Genomic DNA, 23,089 nt, shown 5'->3' with positions numbered 1-23,089 from the left:
ATTAGGTGATCCATGCACCCATCTACTTTAAATCAAGTTAGATTGAATGTTAGTTGAGTCGATTATGAGTTATTTGATTCAATCAAACTATATTAATAAATATTATTATGATACACAAATTTTATAAATATTATTATTATATTTTTTTATATAAATTTTAATATTATTAATAAATTTTAATAATAAAAATTTAAATTTAAAAATAAAAAATAATTGAGATAATATGAAGAACGCATAATTCTCCGTCCCAAATAGGGATTTCCATCCCCCGTCCGAAACGTGAAATGGAGTGAGAACTAGAGATACGGAGGATGCAGGATGAGACAGGACGGGGAGGCACCGCCCGTCCCACCCTCATCACGTTAGCATCCCTCCTATTCAGCCTCCGTTCTCCCATCCTGAATACCGTATCCTCTCCTACGCCACCCCCATTAGCGATGGATTTGTTATCCAGCCGGAACAAGCGCCGTATTCCCTACCCAACCTCACCTTCGTGAATCCTACTCTCGTATCCGTGAATACCGTATCCCCGCTCTAATCCTCTCCCCTATCGTTACCCTTCTCCCAAGGCCGTTATCCAGCCGTAAGCCGTCTTCTCTCCTATGCACCCTCCCAATATTGAATCCGGTATGCCTTCTTTAATCCCCTCACTAAAATATGACACCCACAGACCTCGAAGGGCAAATCCGTCCGACCGTTCGATGTTTCCCGCTATAAATCTCCACCCCTTCGCTTCTCCAATTTTAGCCGGAAAGCCCCCACGAATTATGTACTGAAAAATAAATTAACAAAAACCCCCCCGGAGAACAAAACTCTTCTCCTCCAAGCCCTCATATCGCCGGAATCTCGAGTTCCGGCGGCGAAATCCCACCCTAAAGCTACCTCTCCCCGGCGTCCCCTCGACTTGACCGCGCACTGAGGCGGTCTCCGGCAGGCTCTCCCCGGTGGTGGTAGTGACGTTTCTTCTCGTTGCTGTTTACGTCAACCGAGACTTCCGGAAACCCCAAGCTGGATGATGGGGTTCTCCCTCTTCCCGATGAAGACGTCGACGCGCCTCCTCTGGAGCACCAGCTTCTTCCGCCATAAGCCCATCTCGATCCTTGCCTTCTTCTTCTTCCTCTTCTTCTTCTTCTAATCCGATCTATAGATCCCCTTCCATCGATCCCGACCGATCGAGATCCCAGGGAGAGGAGTACATACATACATACACCTAGAAGCGAGTACATAGAGAGAGACGTACCTGCGAACCCAGATCAGACCGTCGATCGACTCCGATCTAAGACCAGGGGATGGATTCTGGCCGTCTGATCTTTGACTCGGCTTCCTCTTCGTCCTCCCGCGGCCCCCTGCTCCTCTGGGGCGGCGGAAATCCCGTCCTTCGAGGTACTAATCGCTACAGCTTTTTAACTTGATTTGGGTTTGAATTCGGTTTTTTGTGGGCAAGAGCACGGATCGTGATGGATGTTTTATGTTGGGAAATAAAGCGGTGAGTCCGGTGGTGGTTGGGGTGGCCGAGAAGGGCGGCGCAAGCAAGCGGCGGCCGTTCTTCACGTCGCCGGATGAGGTTTATGAGGAGTACTACGAGGAGCAGCTGCCGGAGAAGAAGCGCCGTCTCACCTCCGAGCAGGTAATTCGCTTTTTTACAGCCAACTCCTATCCGCAAGCCTATCTATAACGATGTTATCGACCTCCCTTGCGATCGGAAGCTTTGTCGGTGTCTCCCACTTGGTCCCGCAAAAGTTCCAATAGATTAGTGAGTGTTCCTCGACGGGTTCGTTAAGTAGTGGCGTTATTTCTCCCTCTTTTCATTATTGTGGGATAAAATTATTTGCCGAGTGAAAATGGATGGAAAAGAATTAGACAATTTTACTACTATTGTGCAATTAATACATCTCAATTTTGAATAGTCTTATGAAAATTATTTTTTTTTTCAATAAAAAATTCGATAAAAATATTTTGGATAGGGAATAACAATATGTTTTGGTGTGAAAAAAAGGTCCACTTGCTAGAAAGGAGCTTCAAGGAGGAGAACAAGTTGGAGCCAGAGAGGAAGAGCGAGCTGGCTCAGATGCTAGGGTTGCAACCCAGGCAGGTGGCGGTCTGGTTCCAGAACCGGCGTGCCCGATGGAAGAACAAGCAGCTGGAGCGCGACTTCGATCAGCTCAAATCCTCCTACGATGCGCTCCTCTTCGACCACGATGCCCTCCTCAAGGACAACCACCGCTTGCGATCGCAGGTGACCTCTTCTCTCTGCCCCTCCCCCTCCCCCTCCCATCACCTTCCGACCCAAATATTCATGTTTGATCTAAGTTTGTTAGACCGATGCTATGTCAGCGTGATTTGTGATTCAGGAAAAGTGAAAATTGATATTCCGAGGTTAAATCGTCTTCATGTTCTCCAAAGGTTTAAAATTGTGAGAATATTTTAATTATTTGGAGTCATCTTTAATTCAATTGTGAGAATATTATTCCTTTTTAATCTCCTTATGTTGATTCCACTCGTTAATGATCCGAATAACTTATTTAGTTAGCTGAATTAGTAATTAAAATTTGGTTGAAGGTATTCATCAGAGTTTTGAGTAGTCTATTTGTGTTGCAGCTGAGCACACTGGCTGAAAAGCTAGAAGAAGCAAACGAGCAAGGAGCATCAGGCGTCACCGTGCTGACGGTGGACGATCAGGCGGCGTCAACCGCGGATCTGACGGTCCTGAACATCCAGCAGAAGAAGGTGGAGGACATGCTGAGCCCGGGGAGTGGAGGAAGCGCGGTGGTCGAAGCGGACGGCGGGCATCATCTTGTGGAGAGCAGCCGGGAGTCTTACCTCCCGGAGAACTACCACTTTGTGGAGCTGGTCGACGTCGTCGGAATCCATTCCGAGGACGACACGAGTGACGAGGGTTGCAGCTACTACCCCGATGGCATGTTTACGGAGCACCACCAGCAGGAGGAGGTGGAAGCTCAACTGGATTGGTGTATCTGGAACTAAGTACATGGATGAGATAGCCTGGCTGCTGCATGCATGCATGCATGCTGCCGCTGCTGTTTAAATGTTACTAGTCGAACATTGTTGGATGTGTACTACCTGTATGATGAGATGTTTTTGGATCATAAGAATATGTACTTAAGAGGAAAAAGGCTATGCATGTTTGGGTTTATTATCCTAGTAAGTAATGAACTCTGCTTGCTTCACTGGTCTGATGTTCCCCATGAAGGGTTGGTTGGAAAATCTTCTATTTAAGGATAGTCATGTTCTTTGATTCAGCTCCTCTTTTAAATTTTGGATTTCTTCTGCTGTTAATTGTATTTTTTCTTTTATATATGGTACAGTGCCATGCGAGATATGTACCCCTTTCTATATATGCATTAAAATCTTACTCATATGTGGATAATGGTGATTAGATCCAAAAAGCAACCAGGTAATGCCCTGTTCTCTTCCTGTAGATCATTTTATGTTCATTTACTCTGTATTTGCTCACTCATGCTCCTAGAAATACAATAATGGGACTGCTGATGATTGAAGTTTTGTTTTGTATGGTGCTTATAGATGCATTGTTTTACTTGGATACAGAGAGGCTAGCTATTGTAGGTGGGCTCAAGCAGCCAATCAATCAGTTCCCCCACTTTTCAGCTCCAGAAATGACATTTGTAGATCCACCTTTTGAATAAGTTGGATCTTTGATTTCTCCCTTTACTGATGTTGACATGGATTAGGGTTTAGCTGGGGCTACACTGCCATGCAAATTTTACACCTGCTATTAAATTAAATTCATAAGGATTTCAAAAGTCCTGTTCTTTGAAAACCTAAACTCCCAGTTTGTGCTTGATAGCAAAACTTGTTCTAAGAAATCTTCTTCATTTATTATCATTTTATTCTAATTTATGCTTGGCATTAGACCCTTTTTCTTTTACTCTAAGTTTCAACACTACTGGAAAAGCAATTTTGATCCTGCTGGTAATGAATTGGTGGGTGGAGTATATATAGTCAATGTAATTGCTCCAACTGAAGCATGAACTGGGTGATCAGTCTCTATACAGACTACCCTATTGCAGGCTGACTCAAGTTTCCAACTAGTGTCAGTTCCCACTTTAGAACTCAAGAAATAGCACATTGATTGGCTCTTGTTTGGCTGACGCTGCTTCTCCTTTTGATTCTTCCCTTTACTGATGTTGACATTGACCATATTTTATCTGATTCTGCTGTCTTGGTCATCATAGTTTGTTCTTTTTATTTGTGCCAATCAGTGGTTTTGCTTTGGACTCTCTCTCTCTTTTTCTCTCATGATTTTTTTTTAACATCGCCTGCTGATATGGTGCCAACTCCACTACATACTTGATTTTGAGTGGTGAATTGTCCTTTAAGATGCTATTGAGCCATAGAATTCATAGTTGGAGCCACCAACTTTTAAAAGGCAGGAAGACCAGAGAAACTGTGGCTCAGCTTCTGTGCCAGACATCATGCTTTCTGTCTCATGTGCATGATTGCATCCATCCAATCTCTTTGGCTTTCCCCAAAGATGATATCCAACACAACTGTTGTGTAGTCCACTGTCTGTCCTGTCCATTGAAGATAAGTTATATTAGCAAGGGGAAACAGAGTGTGCTTCCTCTTGTTGTTTTGGGATTATTATAACTCATTATACATACTTTGGGGCATGGAAGGATAAGTGAAAATGAATTGGACATATTGTATCCAGTTAGCAGCCATGAATTGTGAAAGATAGCAGCTTGCATATTAACAACACTAGAGGTTTCAATTGCTTGAGTTACCATTCAAATAAGTCTGACTTCTACAGATCAGGCTTTGCCCTATTGATTGATCCCTTTCCTCATCAATCCTTGTGGAGATGAACACATGCCATTGAAACAATTCTCTTGGTATATTCTCCCAGAAAGAAAAGAAAGATTTTTCTAGATTGATCTTGGGTGTGGAACCTCATGTGTTTATAGAAGAATAAAGGAATCACTTTTTAAGTGGTGGTTTAATGCTTTTCACATTCAGGCTTCATTTCCATGGTTGTGACTTGGGAGAATATTTAGTGATTATTCTTCTGCAGTGGATAAAATCTTCTGTATTCCCATAAACTCTATGGCTCTCATCCATTTCCGAATAAGAGACATAAACACCCATATATTTCACATGGAATCCACTACAAACTTATTGTAAAGATCATTGGTAAATATCTTTATCTGTTATTATGGATGTGAACATGTGTGACAACATCAACAATGCAGCTTGGAGGCATTTGTTGCTGCTGTTTCAACTCAAGAACTGGTCACTCATGATAAGTATTTTTTTTATTCTGGAAAAACATTTATATAAGCTCACAAAGAAGTACTTACAAGTTAAAGATGAATTATAATTCAATATTCTTTTGAGAGTCAAATCAACAATAAAGCTACTCATGTATTAGGAGTGTTTTGTAACTCATATATCACTCAGATTAGCCAATATATAGATCAGATCAACAAAGGTTTAAACATCAATCAAATAACTAATTAAAGAATTCAATTTTCCAAACAAAATCTAGTGATAAATCATCCTTAATATAAGTGAACCAAAGAAACAATCCCAATCCAAATCTTTCAAGGAGCAAAGTCATGGAATAGCTTCCCAAGATCTGCACAGTTACAATCGCATGCATGCACTGAGGCTTAATTAAATGTGTGAAAGCTTTCTACGTGCTTGTCTTGGCCTTTTAAGGCTCAGAGACCTCAGACCTCTCATCTCCCTCCTCTCGGACGGTGTTAACCATTGCTGCCACGTGATCCATGCTTGGCCGAGCAGCAGGGGAGGGATGAACGCACCTGAGCGCAACCTGCAGCAACTGCACCATTCCTCCCTCGCTGGCTCCACCCGAGACGAGCGCCTCGTCGAACACCTCCACCGTCCACTCTTCCCTGACCACGGAGTTCACCCACCTCGCCAGCTCCGATGGCTCATTCCGGACCGGCTTCCCCGTCAGCAGCTCCAGGAGGATGATCCCGAAGGCATGCACGTCGGCAGCGGCGACGGCGGATCCGCCACCGGCCTTCTCGACACTGCGGCTGTCTGCTACCAGGCCGTACTCGCTGATGCATGGGTCCATGACGTTGGTCAACAAGATGTTGGAGGACTTGAGGTTCCCGTGGCCGATGCCATCTACAAGAAGCTCCCTGTGCATGGCGGCCAAGCCCTCAGCTACTCCGGCGGCCATCCTCAGCCTGTAACTCCAGTCAAAAGCAACACAATCCAATTGCCTGCCTGAGAAAGGGCAATATAGGTTAGGGAGCATGGAAACATCGACCACACATGAAAGGGAAAAATATTTAAACAAGGACTAAGGTATGTTAGAAAATATTTATGTATAGCAAAAAATTTAAAAATAAAAAATTAATATAAATATTAGAGCTTACTACTAAGAGTCTGTTTTTACTATCCATAATTTTTAAATTTAATAAAATAATATTTTATTATTTATGACTCCTTTAATTCTGATTATTTTTTTTTCTTTTCTATGTCCGCTCATACAAATATTGTCATTACCTCCCGAGTGTTTCCTATTGTTGATCATTATCCTTAGCTTGTGCGTATCATCGATTACTATCTCCTAGTTTATACTCTTTGACTCGTCACAAATTGTCACCTTCTAGCTAAGTCCAATTGTCGACCACCATGAGTTGTTGCCCTCAACTTGCACTCCCTATCGTCGATCATTGACCCTCTCAAAATCGTACCCTCATAATTCATGCTTCGATCCCACTCGTCGTCCCCTTAAGATTATCGCTCGAGAAAGAGGATGAAGAAGAAGAATGGGAGATAGAAGAAAAGTAAAAAAGATATTTATGTTTAGATATGAAAAGATAATATTAAAATATTAAAACTTTTAAAATATGATTATAAACAGTAAAAAAAGATTGTAAATAGTAATATCATTTAAAGTCTGAGTGATGAGTTTGAATCTAATGACTTAAAGTTATAGAATTGAATTATCAATCAGTTCATGTTATTTCTTACCTTGGAGGAGACTCAAGAGGCTTCCATTCCGCTGGTACTCGTACACCACGAGTTTCTCCTGCGTCGAGCAATGAAACGCCACCGCGGGGAGCACGTTCGGGTGTCCAGCCATGTCCATCCTCTCCATCCTCCTCCGAAACTCCGCTGCTGAAGTGCCGCAGTCCCTGATCCTCTTCACGGCCAAAGAGGTGCCATCGGCCATCGTCACTTTGTACAGGCTTCCATTCCTTCCTCTCCCTAGCGACTCCGCCGGAGCCTTCAACAAGTCGTCAAACTTCAAGTCTGTCATCGTCCCCGGTCTCTTCAGAACGATCAACGAGGATGTCGCCGTGGCGGAAGCTTCCGTCGAAGACCACGGGATCGAGCTCTTTCCGCTGCTGCCATCAGACGCAATCTTCTCGTCAGCAATCTTCCTGTGCTTAGTCCTCTTCTTCCTGTGGATCAACTTGTACGTGACGTAGAGGAACAGGACAAGACCGAGAGCGATGTAGCCCGAGAACATGATGGCCTTCTCGCGTGACAGCTTCAGTGATTTGTGATCCTCCTTTGATGGCGAAGGTGGACATGCAACAGGAAGTGGCTTCCCGCACAAACCGGGGTTGCCGATGAAGCTGGTTTGGTCCAACCGATCACCGCCCGGCGGAATGGGACCGGCGAACAGGTTATTGGAGACATTGAAGCGTCGGCGATCGAAGTTTCCGAACCGGAAACTAGGAATGGTTCCATGGAGGCGGTTATTCTGCGCCAGGAAGCCGACCAGGCCGGAGATCTTTGCCAGGTCCGGCAGCTCACCGGAGAAGTCGTTGTCGGAGACGTCGAGCACCTTGAGGTTTCCCAAGAGGGTGAGAGAGGGAGGCAGGCTTCCAGCGAGACTATTGCCTCCGAGGTACAGGTGCGTCAGCCGGCCACAGTCGGAGATCTCCGGGGGGATTTCTCCCCGAATGGCATTTTGGAGGAGACTCACCGCAGCCAGCGACGGCGCCTGACAGAGCCGGCCGGCGTCGATTGTTCCACGCAGTCCCAACTCCTCGAGCTTGATCTTGTACACAGAACTCGTCCTGTTGTTGCACGTCACGCCATTCCAGCCATCGGTGCATGGATCAGTCGCGGCACTCCAACCCAACTTTTCGATGATCCCGGTGTCGTTGCCCGAGAGCACCTGAAGGAAACCGACGAGCGAGAGCCTGACGGCGTACTCCTCGGAGTTGCCGGAGCAGATCAGGAGGAGGAGAGACATCAGCCAGGAGAGGGTGCTGCTCCATTCCATGGGCAAGAGGGGAGGGAGTGAGGCTGCATGGTTAGGTTGGCGAGGAGATGATAAAGCTGGAGGGGAAGAGGAAGAGGAAGAGGTGGTGGTGGACAGTTGGAAGTTATTTTTAATGGATTGGTCTTGGAGGGAAGTGACAGAGAGAAAGTGTAGAAGGAACGAACGGGTTCAAGTGAAGTGGATGGTGCCATATGGGCTGAGTTCTCGATGAAGGCAACAGAGAGTGAGATTTGAAAGACATGGAAGCCGGCAGGCTGAATCAGTCTTCTCGATCGAGATGTTGCTACAAAAAGAAACTGCAACTTGTTCCCAGTGACTATTTCTTCTTCTTCTTCTGTTCCCAATTTCCAGTTGGATTGATGGCTGTAAACTTCAGCTTAGAAATAATATATGTGTTGTATAACAATAATAACAAGATCGTGTATGCTTCAATTATCTGAAATTTGCTGCATGAATTTGCCATCATTGAGATCATCAACACAGGAAATGAGTGCTGAGGAGTGAATTCCATGCAAAGAACAATGCAGGGACTCATCTCAAGATGAATCTGACTTCGTATAACAGGCTTTATTTGTACTGGGAAAGAAAGGTCGAGGAATTGAGTGATGAGGACTACAGCAGGCCACATGTATCCCATGACTGGTGCTTGGGGCAATGGTAGGTAGAATGGAAGCTGTGTTGTGGGGATGAAGAATCTAATCAAGATTGCTGCCTCAGTACAAAAGAACACCTTTCTGAGCCTAAAAGTCCACATCTATCATGTGAATTGGTCAAAGATTACGATAGTCACGGCACAAAATTAGGAGATGAGATCTGATCCACCAACCTGACCAAATACAGCAAGCATTAAAGTTCAAGGATAAATTTTTATTTAATGCAAGTTATTATATGGGGATCAATCTCAAATTGCATCTAATTTTTGAGAAACAGCCATGTAATTTTCCCTTTTTGAATTGTTTGAAATCTTAATAGAAAAACAATAAGATCCAGTTCATCTTCATGGCAATTGGAAAATTATACCTTTCAGTGATGGTGCATATTTTGAGGAGACATTGGAGTGGCTAATATTACTGGACTTGATTTCAATATCCACACATCTTATGATCAGCTCTCAGAGGGAGTTCTTAAGAAGAAGCAGAATGACAAATTTGAAAGTTGGTGGAAAAGCTTTCTTTCATCTAAAGCACAGATAAAAGACAAAAAACATATCAATGGAATACTCTGCTCTTAGCACAGAGGAAAAAATATTGCAATTATCAACAGCAAACAAGTTGGACTGATTTATCAGCACTTTGCTTATAGTATAACTTTAATCTTCCGCTTCTAAATTTGATTTGACCATAAATCCAGCAGATATAATCATAGACCGACAAAGTCATTGAAAAGAAGTGGGCAAATCAATAACCATGCATAGAATGAAGAGATGAATCCTGCGTTTAAAGCAAAGCCTGGTCTTCCTAGATCATACATAATAATATTTACAGAAAAATTGGCAAGGATGGATGGTTCCATATTTACAGCAGTATTTACATTATTTACACCCATATGTACATTAAGCAATGGTGGAAATCCCCGTCTGGATGCACAAGGGGATAAAGAATAAAACAATATTCCTAACTTCACTCATCCCCTTCGAAGAATCTGAACCTTCAGGATGTTGCAAAGCTCTGTTGCTAACTTTTCTAGTTGCCTCCTATCGGGTCTTAAGAAACAATTTGCTTCCATATATATCACAAGTGACTGGTGTCCAGCAGGAATTATATCAGACAAGCTGCCCCATTGCTCCATGATTGTGCTTCTTTGATGTGGAATTTTCCTCTTTTTTTAACCTATAGATTAAAAACAACTTATGGTCTACACAAGAATCATACTTTACAAGGCCAAGCTCTCAATTAGATTCCACAAAGTCAGTTGTCTTGAAGAGACGAAAGCCATTCCTCTATGTGCTTCTTTCCATCTGTAACAATCAAATTGAGAACACCATTAGAATAAGCATTTAATAACATGTAGCATCTTCAACATAAAATGACTTGTATGCATAAGAAACAATGAAAGGATTGAAATACATTAGAGTGAAAAATCATAATCCAATAATTTGATCACAACAATAACACAAAAGGGCGAAATAAATAATCTCTCCAAAATCAAATTATTTCAAGTTAAAGAGTAAAATAGTCCCTAGTGCCTGTAACAAGGCCACATGCATTTAGAACACCTAAATTTCCACTTAGAGACAAAAAATAAGTGTTCTGGAAAAAAAAAAAACATTGTACTAAATAGAAAAATAAAAATTATACATACTTCATAGATCAAAATGTTGAACGCTTCAGTACCATAGAAGTACCAAGATCAGACTAAGATGAAAAGAAACTTTTTAAAGTTTATCTGGAAATAGAAAGATGGCATTTGATTGCACCAGTAATACAGGTGAGCCCATAAAAGCTACAGATGCGATAGGAGGAAGACAAAGACCATAGTAAATTATGTTAAAAATAACCAAAAAAAAAAAAGGATGCAGTATCTTTATGATCACCAAAATATGTTGCCTTCCTGCAACATAATGGAGGGAATGTACTTCTATAAGTGCATCGAAATAGTTAAGACAAAATGCATGTCATCATTCATTATTATACTTGTGCTTAAACTATGCAGGGTGTTACAACTAAGAGAAGAAAAGGTAATAGAAAATGTTTATTGTCAATCTCATACAATATTATCATTGAAGTGAATACAGATGGGACTTCGAGTGCACAACTTTTTAAAAAAGACAAATGTATTATTGTAGTCATAGAATGTACTTGCCAAGGAAATATATCTTAAAATCAAGGGCATTTAATATAAATGTCCTTAAATGAAGTTAGATCTTCCAATAAGGTCAATAATTCCAATCGAAAGATGGAACTGCCAGAGGCTAGAATGTAACCACAAACACAACTGCAATGCTGAAAACTGAATATCATAATTTGTAAAATAAAATATTTCTCCAATATGTGCAAAAGAATGTACACTCGCTCACAGGAGACACTCATGTTTCACGAGTGGACTAGTGCATATTTGAGTGGATTAATACCAATTTTTTAGACTTATACCCTTCACAAAGACTTCAGATCTTACCTGCACTAGTTCTACTTCTACCATCATAGATAATCATATGCTTATCACGTCTATCACTTAATAAGGAAGAGACTATGATGAGACCATGTCTTTCCTTTCAGGGTTGTCACTTTGAGTTGCTGGCTTGTTTTCACTTAAATTTAGATTACCACCGTGTATTTAATCTTATAATACCTTTCATAAAGACTTCAGATCTTCCCTGCACTAATGCTACAACCACGGATAAGCATATACTTATCATGTCTATCACTTATCATGATACCAAAAGGATAATGACCATGCTTAAGATTGCAAGCAATATCATATCAGCAAGACAAAAAAAGAAGGTTGAAAATCTTAAGAACATCTGTCATCTATGTACATATTTGGCTAAGTTATACATATTATATAATCATTAATAATCAGATAATATTACAAAATTCTTGACAGTCAAGCAGAACTTGAAAAACTTCAAATCAATATTCACAAAATGAACTATTGCCCAAAGAAATATTCCTGTGTAGTTGTAATTTTCATCCATAAAAATATGACTCATTACTTTCCCCTAATAACTACACAGTGATGAAAGGCAAATAATGGCAGATTGTAGGTTTCAAACTAAAAGATGCACTTTCAAGAAAGGAAAGATTTTAACAGAACAGCAGGTCAATTAGCTCTACGCAAGCAAAATATCTTTAAAAAAAGACAATTAAATATTCTCTTTCCATAAAATTAAAGAATTATATGAATACATATGCTAGAAATGCTGAAACTAATGTCTCAGAATCGTAATATTTCCAACAGAATGGATAATTAAGCAGATGCAAATACAGAAATGATACACAACAAATCTAGTCACAAGTATGTAAGAAGATAAAGATAACAGCATGTCAACCATGATGGGCTAAGAATCAGTCATCCATTGATCATCTAGTATCCAATCCACCTCACAAGCACATTGTAAATTGTCAAAAACATTCCTCTGGAAGAATATACTCAATTCCTAAAAGCTATTTAGTCTATAAAACTGATAATAAGCTTACTGGACAATATGAAAAAAAAAATCATCTTGGAAGAAAAATATAGCTCAGCAAGTCTGTTACAGGTTACCAGTTTCACAGCTCACCAGTCACCATATCGTTTCTTACATAAAGATCAGCAATAAATCAAAAATCTCATCAGATTCAAGCTTTCAGCATGTTATTAGCATTATGAAAATCGTAAAGATCAGACCAATGATATCAAATAATGTCAACTTAGTGAATGTAAGATAATGCATACCCCATGAAGCACGTGTAGTAAACAAGACATACACAGCGAGGAGAACTTAAACCAACAAGGCATTTGATCAAAACAACCAAGCAAATGGAACATAAGCAAGGTACCTTCTTCAGTCCCTTATGTAGTTAAATCATTCAAATGCACATTACTCAGCAAGGCACAGCTATAAAAGCGAAATTAATTGCAATCTACGGCACGTTCAAGAGAAGAATATTTGCGCATATGCATATTTACTAACGCACATCAGCACATGCAACACTACACAAGGATAGAATTTAAAAGCAATATCATATTAAGCCTTTGTCAAGGCAACGCATAACAATAGCAATCAGATTTTTACATTTCCAGAGTTTTAGTATACGCAAGACTTAAAATATATCAACAGTATCCTTCTGCAGCATCTTCTTGTCTTCTTATTTCCATGTAAATTTCAAGAGATCTCAGTGGCTACAGTTTGGCATTCAGAAGTCCATAATTTAAATGATATACTATGACAAACAAAATTTGAATATCGAGGAAATATGAAACTATCATTCAGTCTAACTATTTACAAAATCAAACTTAAATAGAACTATTATTACCTCTAGGAGAACAAATACAGCATGCAAGGGAAATAAAGGAAAGCTATGACAGCATGATTTAAGGAACACGTTGAACAAAAGGCTACATCTGCCGAAGAAGTCAAAAGTATTTATCTCACCAGAAAGATCATCACCCGTGCGATCAACCGCTCCCAAGGCATGAGATTTGGAGCTCTCCGCCTGTTCACTACGACCACGCGCATAACACGGGACCAAGACGGCGAAGCTGTCCTCCGACTCATTATTACTCCGAAAGTCGGGGGAAAGATGTTCCAGCCATCCGATGGACCAATCGGAATCGTCAGACTCCGACCCCGACATGCATCCACCGTCCGAGGGCACAACTTCGATATCATACTCCTTATCGAAACGCCGCTCTTGCCGGCTCTGCCACTTCTTCTTATTTTTTCTCGAATTTGTCCTTGTCCTCGGCTCATTTGCGGGCGGAAATTTCAAGTAATCCGTCTCCTTAAATTCCGAAGGCGATTCGGGTGAGGAACTCAGGGATGAATTGGAGGATTCGTGATTCTTCTTACCCCAAATCCAGAAAGAGAAACGAGGAAAAGACATAGACATTTTTCTATCGGAAAAACCCTTCTCGGCAGAATCAAGCCACTAAATTTGCCCTCCGAAACGATTTCGACAAGCAAAGAATTACGAAGAAGACGCTTTGGAATCTGTCGAAAGAGTCATAAACAATCAAAACTCAGCTATCAAAAAACGAATTTTTCCCATGAACCGTTAAAAATCATATCTAGCGAAAACCGACGTGTAAAATCCCAGTTTTCTTCCCAAAAACCATCAATCAAATCAGAATCTTCACGAACGACTCCGATCAAAACAAGCATAACAATGAATCTACAAAAGATCTTTCGGAATAGCGGAGGATCTCAAATCCCGTTGAAGAATTGTCAGCAAATAATCTCTTTCGGGTAAAACTCCTAAAAATCGGGAAGAGATACGCCTCCAGAAGAAATTCAAATAACAAAGCAAGCTATTGCCTGCTGATTAGAATCCCAATCCCACAAGGAACTCAGAGCCCACGCGATGAAGCGATCCAGTGGTCCTCGGGCCACCGGCGGGCGCGGGCGCGAGGCGGAGACGAGGGAGATTGGTGGAGGTACGAAGCAGTAGCGATTGAAACGGGGCGACTCCCCGTCGCCGTCCGCTCATTTTAATCTGTCGGACAGCTGCTTCAGATGTCGCGATCGAGCGATCGACGGTTGAGATGCACGAACACTCAATCTAGACCGTCGATGAGCGGGCCGCTTCTCCCAGTTCGCACGGATCGGGAGACCATGAAACCGGTGCATGAGATAGTTTCCGATAGAGCCGCGCATATACGATCATATGCGACGTATTTTGAACCGTTCGAATTTTACAATCGACGGTGGATCTGTGGACGGTGGAAATGGTGGGACCCGGCAACCGAATATTAAGGGAAGGGAGGTATTCAGGTCCAATCATTGCGTATGTTTGCCGTGCATTGTATTGCCACGTCGGTTGCCTTACCCAATTTAATCCGAAAATAATAATAAGGCTAAATAGCATATTTGCCTCTTCTATATATATATATATATATATATATATATATATATATATATATATATATATATATATATATATATATATATATATATATATATATAATAATAATAATAATAATAATAATAATAATAAGAGAATATTCTTCTTATCTAACATGTAAGATTGGTATTATATCGTTTGCCCTCAATATTTTTCTCACATCAATTATTTATTTATATATTTGTTGTCCTTGGAAGATGCATCAAACATGAAAAGGTGCTTTGATCACATCAAATATTTTGAATATATATTTTTATTTTAATGGATGCATTTTGTTCAAAAAGAATACTTTGATCACATTAGATATTTTTCTGTTCTAGGCAACCATATCACATGCAAAGAGATGACTTATTTATGTTGGGTGATGTAAATGGCTTTTATATTAGATGAATATATGGTTTACAAAGGTGTCACTTTGGTCATACATGAAGCCTTGGATGTTTTTATATTGGGTGGCATGCATCATGCGCAAAGAAGGCACCTTGGTCATGTCGGTACTCTTGATATTTTTCTCCTAAGAAATGTGTTATATGTAAAGTGTTCTAAGCGAATATATTGCATGCGAAGATGATATTTTTCTTTTATTAGATATTATAGATATTTTCTATCTTGGACAATCACATGTAAACACATTCATTAAGTAAGCACTTAAAGATATATTTCATACTCGATGAATATATCATATACAAAATGCAAAAGGGATAATTTAGTCATATTATGTGCTTCAAATATTTTTTTATCCTAAGGGAATATTATATTAGGTAGTTTAAATAAATAAATAAATAAATAAATATATATATATATATATATATATATATATATATATATATATATATATATTTGTCTTAAGTAAACTCATTGTATACAAATAATACAAAGGGGACACCTTAATAGCATTAATTTTTTAAAATATTTCTTTTTTATTTTAAGTGGACACATCACAAACAAAGGTGATATTTTTGTTGTGTTAAATATTTTATATATTTTGTTTATCATGAATAGATGCATCGTATAGAAAGGGATAGTTACTAAGTCATACTTCATATGTGAATATACCTTTTTGTATATATGCTCTGAAAATTTATAAGTTAATTATTATCATAATGATAAGGGGATTTATTTATTTTGATAGGGTGACAAACTTTCAAATCCAATAAGAGGTGAACAAAATCCCTTTCAAGCAATCTAGTTTAACAACTCAAGTTCAATGAGCTGAGAATAAAAACATACATAGAGAGTCTCTACTTTCTATAATATCAATTTTGTAACCATCTATCTATTAATATATTTCAAAATTATTAAATTTTTTTAAATATATTGTAGTACTTATCACTTGATTTTTTTACCTCTTATTTTCTAAACTTAGTTTTTTAAGATTGAATATAAAAATCATTAATGTAAAAGGATATTGAAGAAACATTGATGCTATTTAAAGTTTCCGCATTGATATTTCTTAAGTAAAGTTTTGAGTTATGTAGGAATATGTATTAAATTTAAACCACTTTGGAAGAATATATATATATATATATATATATATATATATATATATATATATATATATATATATATATATATATATATTACAAATTTTAAACTCAATCTGTTGGATTATTATTAGATTTTTTGTTGAAGAACATCAACAGGAGAGATATAATTGCTTTATTAAAATTTGCGATAGCAAGTATGCTATTCCCAAACTTTTGTAGGATGGCTATGTAAAAATCCCCAAAAAAAACTTCAGATCTATACTTCACCAACCTGTTTGTATCCACATGAGCAAGAGACAAGATTACTGTCCAAGAAGTCACCTCTCATTTAATCTCTCCTTTGGGTTTTGGGTTTGCACTTGAACTGCTTCACAATCCATTTTCTTTTTCTAGAATAGTGGTCAATGAATATTCTTATCTTTATCAGCTCATGATAATGACCAAATTAAAAGATAAGGTCTAATCAGGATAAGGAATATACTACACTTTTAGATATAATAATTTCTCATCACTAAAAAGAATTTTGTTTTTTTATTTATTTTGAAACTAAGATGGGTATAGTTTATTACAGACTTCTAATGCTCTTCTACAGTCTTTTCAGCAACTTGATCTCTTTCTTTTAGTGGCTAAGATCTTTTCATCTATAGCAGTGGTGACAATGTGACAGTGACAAAAATAGAAAATGATAATACTAATAATGAGACACCATTTATCATCATTGTGAATGAATGAGGAGGTCCCATCCAATTTGTATCCTTTGTTTAATTTAAGCTTATTTAATTTTCTTTTGTTACTACACTGTTCATCAAGTGATTGATGTTGATTCATCTGCATCATTTCAGGACATAGTCAGCAAAAGTATAGCTTGTTTGTAAGTCCATGCAAACTTAATCCCAGATCTGGATCACAAAAATATAGAACTTGAATTGTGTGTCATTTCTTGCACATTGTCTGCTAAGAACAAGGATGGAAGATTATGTACATAATGATTGTTTTAAGTTTAACAAGACAAAATTCATAATAATTCTTTTTTCCAGTCTTTATCCTCAGTCCATAGATTTCACGAGATGTGTTACATGAGAAAAATTTTAAGATTAATCTAATTTTAGGGAGAGGAATTTATATTAAGCTGGCAAGCTATAGATCAAAAAGGAGTCTAAATTATGTTTCTGCTGCTCAATGAAAATATGAGTTGCTCTGATATGATTTTTCTATACCAGCCTTTTCTTCCTCTGAGTGCATTGAATGAATCAGTTTGCTTATGATGTGCAGTTTGCCATTCAGAAGACTTCAAACATGTAAAGCAGATGAACACAAGACTTCTCTTTTGATTAGGTGCCTATAACAGAGTGTGAGCCACCAAGCTACCACAAAGCTCCTTTTTGTGGATGCCTGCAGATTGCAACAAAGTTCTTCTAATCTGGTCTTCACTGCTTTACCAACTTAAAGCAAGCTGTGTCTTCATCCACTAAGTGCAAGAGGTGTCATTGACCCACAAAGCACCTTCCATACCAGTTGCATGGGGAATTCAATCTCTCCTCCTATATGTCACCATCATTTAATGGAGACCACAAAGGAGAGCAAACACTTGACCCATCCATGGTATTATTTTTATGTTTGTGTCATTCTCCAAGTAAAGAAGAGAAATTTTAGCCTACCGGACCTCTTTCACTTGGAATGCTGATTCATGTTTACCATTCAGATGTACAATCAGAATGCATAGCAACTGAAGATAATCATTCAAGCAGCACTGATCCCATCTGATGTCAACCCTATGAAATATGTATTTGCATTATGTTAATGGCCATTGACCTCTCTTAGCCAGAAAGAAATATGAGATTTGAAATGCTTATGTGGCAAATAGAAGGCATAAAGTTCAGTTGAGATTCCATTAAGCACTACTAGTTGTTTAATGAGAGAGGTCATCTTTATAATTTAATCATGATTATGCATTGTTCCTTTGTCATCTAGTTGCAATCCTACATATAAATTATTGGTATTTGGTTTATGCAATAATTGTCTGTCAAGAAATATCAGAATTTATGCAATAATTGTCTGTCAATAATTGTCCTTATGAGAGATAGAAGATCAGTCAATGTAACTCCTGGGCATAACAAGAAGTTATGGGACTTACTCTAACCAGTTTGGGAACCTGGCACTGTAGTTTCTTTTTTTTGTGTCGATCCAAAGGTAGAACAACATTCTATTGATTTGAGCAATTCAGAGATAGCTGAACTTTCTAAATCATGCACAGTAGCATAAAATGATCAAACAAGTAGGCAACTACTAGTTCTAAAATAAATCTGGATTAACCAAAGTTTAATATTCTGTGACCAGATCACAAATATGTTCAACTTATTTTTGATCAATCAACAAAGAGCATTTACTATGCATTCACAATCATAATGGTCTTACTAGTGGATCACATGAACACAGTGCACAAGTTTTTAGTTTTAAGAGGAAGAAAAGCTAATTCTTGATCAAAAGGCATGTTGTTTAGATGAACTGGCCAGGACTTGTATCCTGTGCCAGCAATTTAAAGATGCAGTCCAGTTTTAATCACCTGCCATCTCTACAGTTTTGTTGGTGTCAATTTCGCGATAAGGAGATAAGGTGCAGAGGAAAGGATTCAAATTGAAAGTTAATCAGTTCATATGCTTTTGTATTACTGAACAGAGCACTTTCTGAATTAATCTTACATTTGTGTTTATGTTATTTTTCGCACCCTTCATGTAGTTTTGTTTTTTCAGAATTGCTGGTGTAACTTAAATATTCATGGATGATAAGAATTACATGAAAAACACAATTTTCTTATGTTAATTTATATCAAACTTGATGGCATCAAAGTCTTCAGAATGTAGGTTTCCGCCACACCATAGTTTTTCATTGTTAATTCAGTACCATATCATCACCCCTCTGGTGATTTATGAGCTGGTTTTATTTTCACTTGAATATTAATGAGTATCTGTAGTTTGACAGGGTGCATACAATCAAGTAAATCCTTGTAATATGAGTATACATGTCCACAATATGTTTGATCCTTAAGAATTTATTTAGATTCTTAAGATTCACACTGTGCAAACAAGTAAATCCTTGTGAATTTAACTTACATATCTAAGAATACACTTATATCCTGAAGTTTCACACTCTGCAAACAAGTAAATCCTTGTAAAAATTTTCTTTTGTTGCTTGATCAACCTTCATGTTTGCACCGGATCGATCACCAATCTTATCTTCCATGTTGTTTTGAGCCAATATACCATTTCTGCTTGTTTGGAACAATAAGCTTACTTCTACTTGGACTCTCAATTCACTTGTCCAAATCAATGTTCTTCACAAGCTTATTATTCTGTTGTCCAAACTACTGCTTATCCATCTCTGTATCATCTGCTTTTCTTCTTAGGTAGTAGCAGTTGCATTAAGATGCAAGCTTACAACATTATCTACTGTATCTTTGTGCCTGGATTTCTTTGCTTTCTTCTGTCTTTTCTCTTCTTTCAAGTGCCATTCAAGGCTTTCTTATCTTGTTTGTTGCTTTTTCTTGGTAAGATTACACTGCACATTACCAATCAGATTTCCTCGTCCTTTATATTAGTTGAAATAGATTTGACTTCTTAGAAACTGATCGTTATTAGTAATTCAAGTACCGAAAACCAGATCAACCAAAATGCAGCCAAACAAGAAGGAAGAAATAAATAATTCTGCTTCCTTCAACCATGGTCTCAAATACTGATATCAGACTATATCAAGGACTGATACCAGGCTATGTGATTAGTAATTCTTTTATTATTTCATTATGTGATATGAGGCATTACGGATCGATATAATAGTCCGAAAAATTCCCAAAATTGATATTGAATTGAGATTTAAGTTCTTTTCTCTACTGATATATCTACTTTTCTTTTCTCCAGTCAATCAATAAGCAACAAAGTTCATAGGGATCACTTCCCCATTCCTCCGGTTCAAATTACCAACATTGTTATCCTCATGACAAGCAAAAATCATTGTCGAAGCAACAGTCCGAGATATCTTGAAATGCATACACTCTCTGCTTCTTGACCTTTGAATTCATATTCTAAAACATATACATAAACTCTTTCGACAATATAAGTGATTTCATGATAACGTATCAGACCTACTTACCAAAGCAAGAGGTGACGAAAAAAGAAAAATGCATAGATATGAAGTAAGTTGCAAAGGCATGTAAAAAAACAACAGTAGAGATAAAGAGTAGTGAGGGGTTTCTACAGATCATCACTTAATAGTCAATATTTTGCACATCAAAGCAACATTAACAGATACAAACTCTTGGAAATTTTGTGTTTCAAAGCCAATTGAATGAAACATATGTTGTATTTGTTACAAGCTCTTTTGCTTTTGCTCCACAGCTAAAAATGTAGCACCTTGTGCATGTTTACAGAATAAGCTGCCTTTCCTCTCTCTAATTGTTATGCCAAGCGTGAGCTGAGTGAATGCTGACAGTAAGAAAAAGATGGATACCTATTGTTTATGTAGCAATCAATCCCTTCTTCAACACAGCCAACAACATTTCATTCCACATATCAACAGGGCCTGGTAAGCACCAATGCACGCAGTCATTGAAGCCCTCCATCCCCATGAAGTCCCTGTGTGAACTAGGGTGACCATCGGGTCTCATCATCATAGCCTTGGTCACATCCAGAAGACCGAACCCTTTCCCACCCTTTGCACTCCTCATGCTCTCAAGCTCCTCCACCTGAGCACTTCTCATATCATACTCCGTGGCAGTGAGGCTTATAGCACCTTCCTCAAATGGCCTCGTCCGGCTGCAATCCCCTCCATCATTCCAAGTACCATTCTCAAAATGTGCCGGCGCGAATGTCCTTACCACAGTCACCAACCCTTCGCACTCCTCACACTTGTTAATGAACTGGAAAGCTGTTCTGAAGGCCTTTCGGATGGCAAAGTTGATGCCAAAGTCTGTCAGATTGCCCTCCGAACAGTACACACAGCCTACCAGTTTGTCATACTCATGGAGGTAAAGTTTTCGGAAGAACCAGTGGCCATCGGAGATGATAAGATAGTCAAGCAGTGGAAGCTTTCCGGACCAGCTCATATCAATCCTATCCAAGTGCAGATCATAAAATCCAGTGCCTGTTCCATTGATCACTTGTTCTGCTGCTTCTACTAAAAATTTGGTCCACAACTGCATGAGGGTGAAGTCGTAGGACTGGAAATACCAAGTTTTGACTGTGTCTTCATCCTCATTTTTTGCACCGAGTGGAATCTCAACCTGTTGATTAACCATGACAAATAATTGTCAAGCACATACTGTGAAGAGGATATTATTGCCTAACCATTAGTTTTTAGGTATCTTCTTCTGCTTGAATTCAGCAATGAGACCATTGAGAGGTAAATGTTTATGTAAATTTTGTATTATATTACAAAATAAAAAAGTGTTTTGAGTTTTGTAAAGCTTATAATTAGAACCTTAGGAAAGGGAATGAGAATCAATTTCCTTTTTGCTTAGGTTTGGATGCAATGATAGAACTTGAGTGAGAGCCAATAAATTGGCTGATAATTAGTGATTTGTGGCAATTGAATTAGCAACTTTTTTTAGAGTGATGTAAGTTTCAACATTAAGAAGCCTATGTCTCAACCATTGTGAGATGGACTGCATGCATCTTTTCTTTCATTATTGAATTCTGTACAGGATTATTCTGTACAGGAAAATTGTTTCCTCTATCTTTTCTTCTAGCATCAAAAATATTAATTAATTTTTCTCGTCTATCTTCGTATTATTTTAGATATACTTGACTTGCTCCTTCTATCTCATGCTAGAATTAATTGTGTATGAACAAAAAGAAAAAATAATTTAAAATTATAAGTTCATGGTCTATTCAATATTTAATAGTAAAAAATACTATGAGCAATGTGAAATCAACATGCATGCAGAATTAGAGCTTGCATGATTGGTTTCATGCCTGAGACAAGAAGCAGATGAGCGAACTCATCTGGTTCCGGCTGACCGAGTCCCCCACGAACGCCATCGTCTTCCCCCTCATCATCTCCAAGAACACCTTCCCCTGAAACCTCGGCAGTTGGCACTGCTTCGGCTTCCACCTCCAGTTCACGTAATCTTGATCCTTCCCGTACTTCCCACAGTTGTGCTCCAGCATCAACGGGCACGACCCATTGGTGTAACCCGATCCATCGAAGTCCCGCACCCATTCGCCATCGGCCAAATCGCAGTCCGCTGCATCGCCATCAGAAAAGCAGAATTAGAAGAAGAATCCATGTACGTGGCTAGAGAGGAGTTCTTACTGATGGTGGTCTCATTCGCAGGGCGCAAACCAAGGTGGTCTCCTCGGGAGATGGCCATGAAGGGTCTGGGATAACACATCAAGGAGAGAAAGAAGAAGGCAAACGCAAGCGCGACAAGCAACAGCAGCAACTGCCGAGTACTCGTTAAGGCCATGTTCGCAGATCGCAGAAGAACTGGTGGGGAAAGAGAGAGAAGGGGGAAGAGGATGCATGATTTAATGCATGTCTTGGCATGGTGTTGATGTTGTGTTATCCAATTAAGGTGAGTAAATTAATGTTGATTGGAGAGGAGATTTTGTTGCTGGTGGCTTGCCTTGGATGTCTCCCTTCCTATTAAAACTTAGGAAGATGTATCTATTCATAATCATATTCAAAATAGCAACATGCTTACGGAGAAACCTCCATGAATAATGAATACTGCATGTTCTTGTTCTTAGGGTTTGAAGATCAGACTGAAAATACAGGAATCACTTCGATTTACTAATGGACCGTTTGAA

General features: G+C 38.8%; 4 protein-coding genes across 4 annotated transcripts; 1 reads left to right on the top strand and 3 right to left on the bottom strand.

Moving 5' to 3' along the window:
- The first annotated feature begins 734 nt into the window (after window positions 1-734).
- Window positions 735-3,188, top strand: LOC135644684 (homeobox-leucine zipper protein HOX16-like). The gene is made up of 4 exons (XM_065162485.1): window positions 735-1,383; window positions 1,485-1,627; window positions 1,997-2,236; window positions 2,599-3,188. Exons 1-4 carry the CDS (start codon window positions 1,290-1,292, stop codon window positions 2,983-2,985), a joined length of 864 nt encoding a protein of 287 aa, XP_065018557.1. The 5' UTR covers window positions 735-1,289; the 3' UTR covers window positions 2,986-3,188.
- Window positions 3,189-5,562: 2,374 nt separating this feature from the next.
- LOC135644501 (probable inactive receptor kinase At2g26730) lies at window positions 5,563-8,594 on the bottom strand. Its single transcript, XM_065162127.1, has 2 exons — window positions 6,994-8,594; window positions 5,563-6,240 (listed from the first exon to the last, which is right to left on the bottom strand). The coding sequence occupies exons 1-2, from the start codon at window positions 8,258-8,260 to the stop codon at window positions 5,696-5,698; spliced, it is 1,812 nt and encodes a 603-aa protein (XP_065018199.1). The 5' UTR covers window positions 8,261-8,594; the 3' UTR covers window positions 5,563-5,695.
- Window positions 8,595-9,671: 1,077 nt separating this feature from the next.
- On the bottom strand, window positions 9,672-14,371 carry LOC135644699 (uncharacterized). Its single transcript, XM_065162527.1, has 2 exons — window positions 13,335-14,371; window positions 9,672-10,217 (listed from the first exon to the last, which is right to left on the bottom strand). Exons 1-2 carry the CDS (start codon window positions 13,789-13,791, stop codon window positions 10,168-10,170), a joined length of 507 nt encoding a protein of 168 aa, XP_065018599.1. The 5' UTR covers window positions 13,792-14,371; the 3' UTR covers window positions 9,672-10,167.
- A 6,425-nt stretch (window positions 14,372-20,796) lies between these two features.
- LOC135644238 (xyloglucan O-acetyltransferase 4-like) lies at window positions 20,797-22,746 on the bottom strand. The gene is made up of 3 exons (XM_065161711.1): window positions 22,623-22,746; window positions 22,253-22,524; window positions 20,797-21,561 (listed from the first exon to the last, which is right to left on the bottom strand). Exons 1-3 carry the CDS (start codon window positions 22,744-22,746, stop codon window positions 20,797-20,799), a joined length of 1,161 nt encoding a protein of 386 aa, XP_065017783.1.
- Window positions 22,747-23,089: the final 343 nt, after the last annotated feature.

Source organism: Musa acuminata, chromosome BXJ3-8 (assembly GCF_036884655.1).
Source record: "Musa acuminata AAA Group cultivar baxijiao chromosome BXJ3-8, Cavendish_Baxijiao_AAA, whole genome shotgun sequence".
Taxonomy (NCBI): Eukaryota; Viridiplantae; Streptophyta; class Magnoliopsida; order Zingiberales; family Musaceae; genus Musa; species Musa acuminata.
This window is presented reverse-complemented; position numbering and strand designations above follow the sequence as displayed.